The 2,281-nt window shown below is 38.4% G+C and overlaps 1 protein-coding gene across 1 annotated transcript in view; it reads right to left on the bottom strand.

Moving 5' to 3' along the window:
- NUP205 (nucleoporin 205kDa) overlaps positions 1 to 2,281 on the bottom strand; it is a 54,247-nt gene that overhangs the window by 16,177 nt on the left and 35,789 nt on the right. The window contains 2 exon segments of the mRNA XM_009321337.1: positions 765 to 956; positions 1,820 to 1,900. Of these exon segments, the coding sequence (XP_009319612.1) occupies positions 765 to 956; positions 1,820 to 1,900 (273 nt within the window).

The following is a 2,281-nucleotide window of genomic DNA, read 5'->3' as shown; positions in this document are numbered from 1 at the left end:
ATTCAAGGTCAGGTTGGAGGGGGCTCTGAGCAACCTGATCTGGTTGAAGATGTCCCTGCCCACGGCAGGGGGGTTTGGACTAGATGACCTTTAGAGGTCCCTTCCAACCCAAACTATTCTATGATTCTGTGAAGGATCCTTCATTAAATTTTGTCTCTGAGAATGGCTGGGTCAGTAGTAACTGCCTAGTCTGTCCCAAAAATTACTACTGTAATTCACCAGTAAACCACCTACACTTTAAATATTTTAAGACAAAGCAAACTCTCGCATTTCCAAAAGCCCTTCTAGTTGTAAAATCTTTACTTTTTCTACTCTGAAGTTTCATTCAATTCTTTCATTTTTCAAAAGAAGCAGTGGTAGGATTTGCAGTGAGTCATCTAAACGCAGTAAATCAGCAACTGCAGTACTGGTTGCCTTCATCCCTTCCATGAGTTCTTCTATGTTCCTCAGCAAAATGGGCTGTTTCCTTTTCACACACCCTTTCCAGACTACTATCATACTGGATTATACCGAAATGTCTGAAATTTGCCAATATATGGTTCATAGTTCAACAGTAGCTATGCAAGAATACAGAGTATCTCCTCTGTCCACAGTGCATTCAACTTCAGCACAGTAGCAATCAGAAAACTAAAAAGAGTACTAGAGGCAGACAAATTTTTTTTGGATTACAATCAAGAATGCTACTTGAAGAGTAGTTTCTCTTTCATATAAAAAGACACAGCAACAAAGTTCAAGGAGAGGGTTGATTTCCAGTATAGCATTACCTTGTCATGCACATCCTGCAATAGATCGCGGATAATCAGCTGTCTGTCCTCAGCCTGTATGAGATCCTGGGGACAGGCAGTGAGTATAATTTCCACCAGTTGTCTCCATGACTCTAAAGCATGCCTCTTAGCATGGAGGCATTGCAGCAGCTTGTTCCGCTCCACTACATACTGCAGGATAGTGTTGATCTCCTGAATACTCACAACAAAGAAATTGTGTTATAATATGCTAAAAGAAGTTAGTGGCAAAGACATGCAAGATGACAATTTTATTTATTAGTAATAGCCTCTGGAAAAAAAAAGGGTAAGTCTTCAGCTTATCGGAAACAAGCTGCTATTAATCATTTTAACAAGATAGGCCAATCCATTTCTGAGCGGCTTTTCACAAGGCCTTTCCATCATGAATGTTTCAAGCTTGTAGTAAAAAAAAAAAAAAATTTTAAAAAGTAACCAGGGAAGTTCTTTTCTAACATACACTTTAAAATCAAAACAAAAACAACTATGAAAAATATATTTGTGCATTTTCTTCCCATTTTAGTCTGAGTCATTTCGCCTTCATCCTTCAACTTTCAAATCCATTTAGCCAATTTCAACTAAATGTAAAAGATGGCAGGAGCCTCAGGAAATAATTAAGTTCCAAGTTCACTAAAACTATAGCTGTGTAGAAGAAAGGAGAAATAAATTGGCATCCCCTGTGAGAGAAAGGCAAGATGAGCTTGCCTGCTACACACTGTACTTGTCAACAGCCAATCCTGACATCAGTATGTATTGCTTTCTCTACAGTGGGGTGGGAACTGCAATTGTTATCAGCAACGGGGAGGGAAAAGGTTCAAGAAAAAAGAAAACAGACTCCAGGTCTGCTGTTTAGAGAATGGTATGTTAAGAAGTAGTTTATCTTACCAAATTTTAATGTCTTTTTTTTTTTTTCTTCAGGAATTACTAACTCAAAGTTTGGACTGAAATCCACAAGCTTTCATAGTAAAGCTTACTGCTTGACAGTATATGAAATCCACCAAGAGCAACAAGAAACAGTAGTTTATGTTTTTTATACTTACCTCCATAAGTAAAGGTCTCTGGCCTATTGCTGCCATTCCTTGAAGGGCATTGACTTCTGCAACCAGAACTCTGTGAAGGTACTGAAATTAAAAAGTTAAAAAAGAAACTTTAATGACAAAGAAGATGTATCTGCCCCACCTAAAAGTGTTTAGGAGATAGCTACATAATAACATATGCAACTGAAGGACTGAGATGCAAGTAAGTGTTACTCATTTTTTAGAGAATGAAGTAGGGGAGAAACCTAACTGCAGGACTTTTAGCTGTCTAGTCTCTCTGCCTGCTCACTGCACTTCTCATTTTTGCACTCATTCATTTCCTTCTGGTCCTAAGTTGTTCTGTCCTTTCATGAGCTCTTTCAACACATCACACTCCCTTTCTTCTTCAACCTCCGCTATAGTCCTCTTGCACAGAAGGAAGGGTTTGTTTCACCCTATCCAATATAGAATAGCTAGTTACTCATC

The sequence above is a fragment of the Pygoscelis adeliae genome, unplaced genomic scaffold, assembly GCF_000699105.1.
Source record: "Pygoscelis adeliae isolate BGI_AS28 unplaced genomic scaffold, ASM69910v1 Scaffold232, whole genome shotgun sequence".
Classification (NCBI taxonomy): Eukaryota; Metazoa; Chordata; class Aves; order Sphenisciformes; family Spheniscidae; genus Pygoscelis; species Pygoscelis adeliae.
Note: the sequence above shows the minus strand (reverse complement) of the source record. Positions and strands in the feature narration are given on the sequence as shown.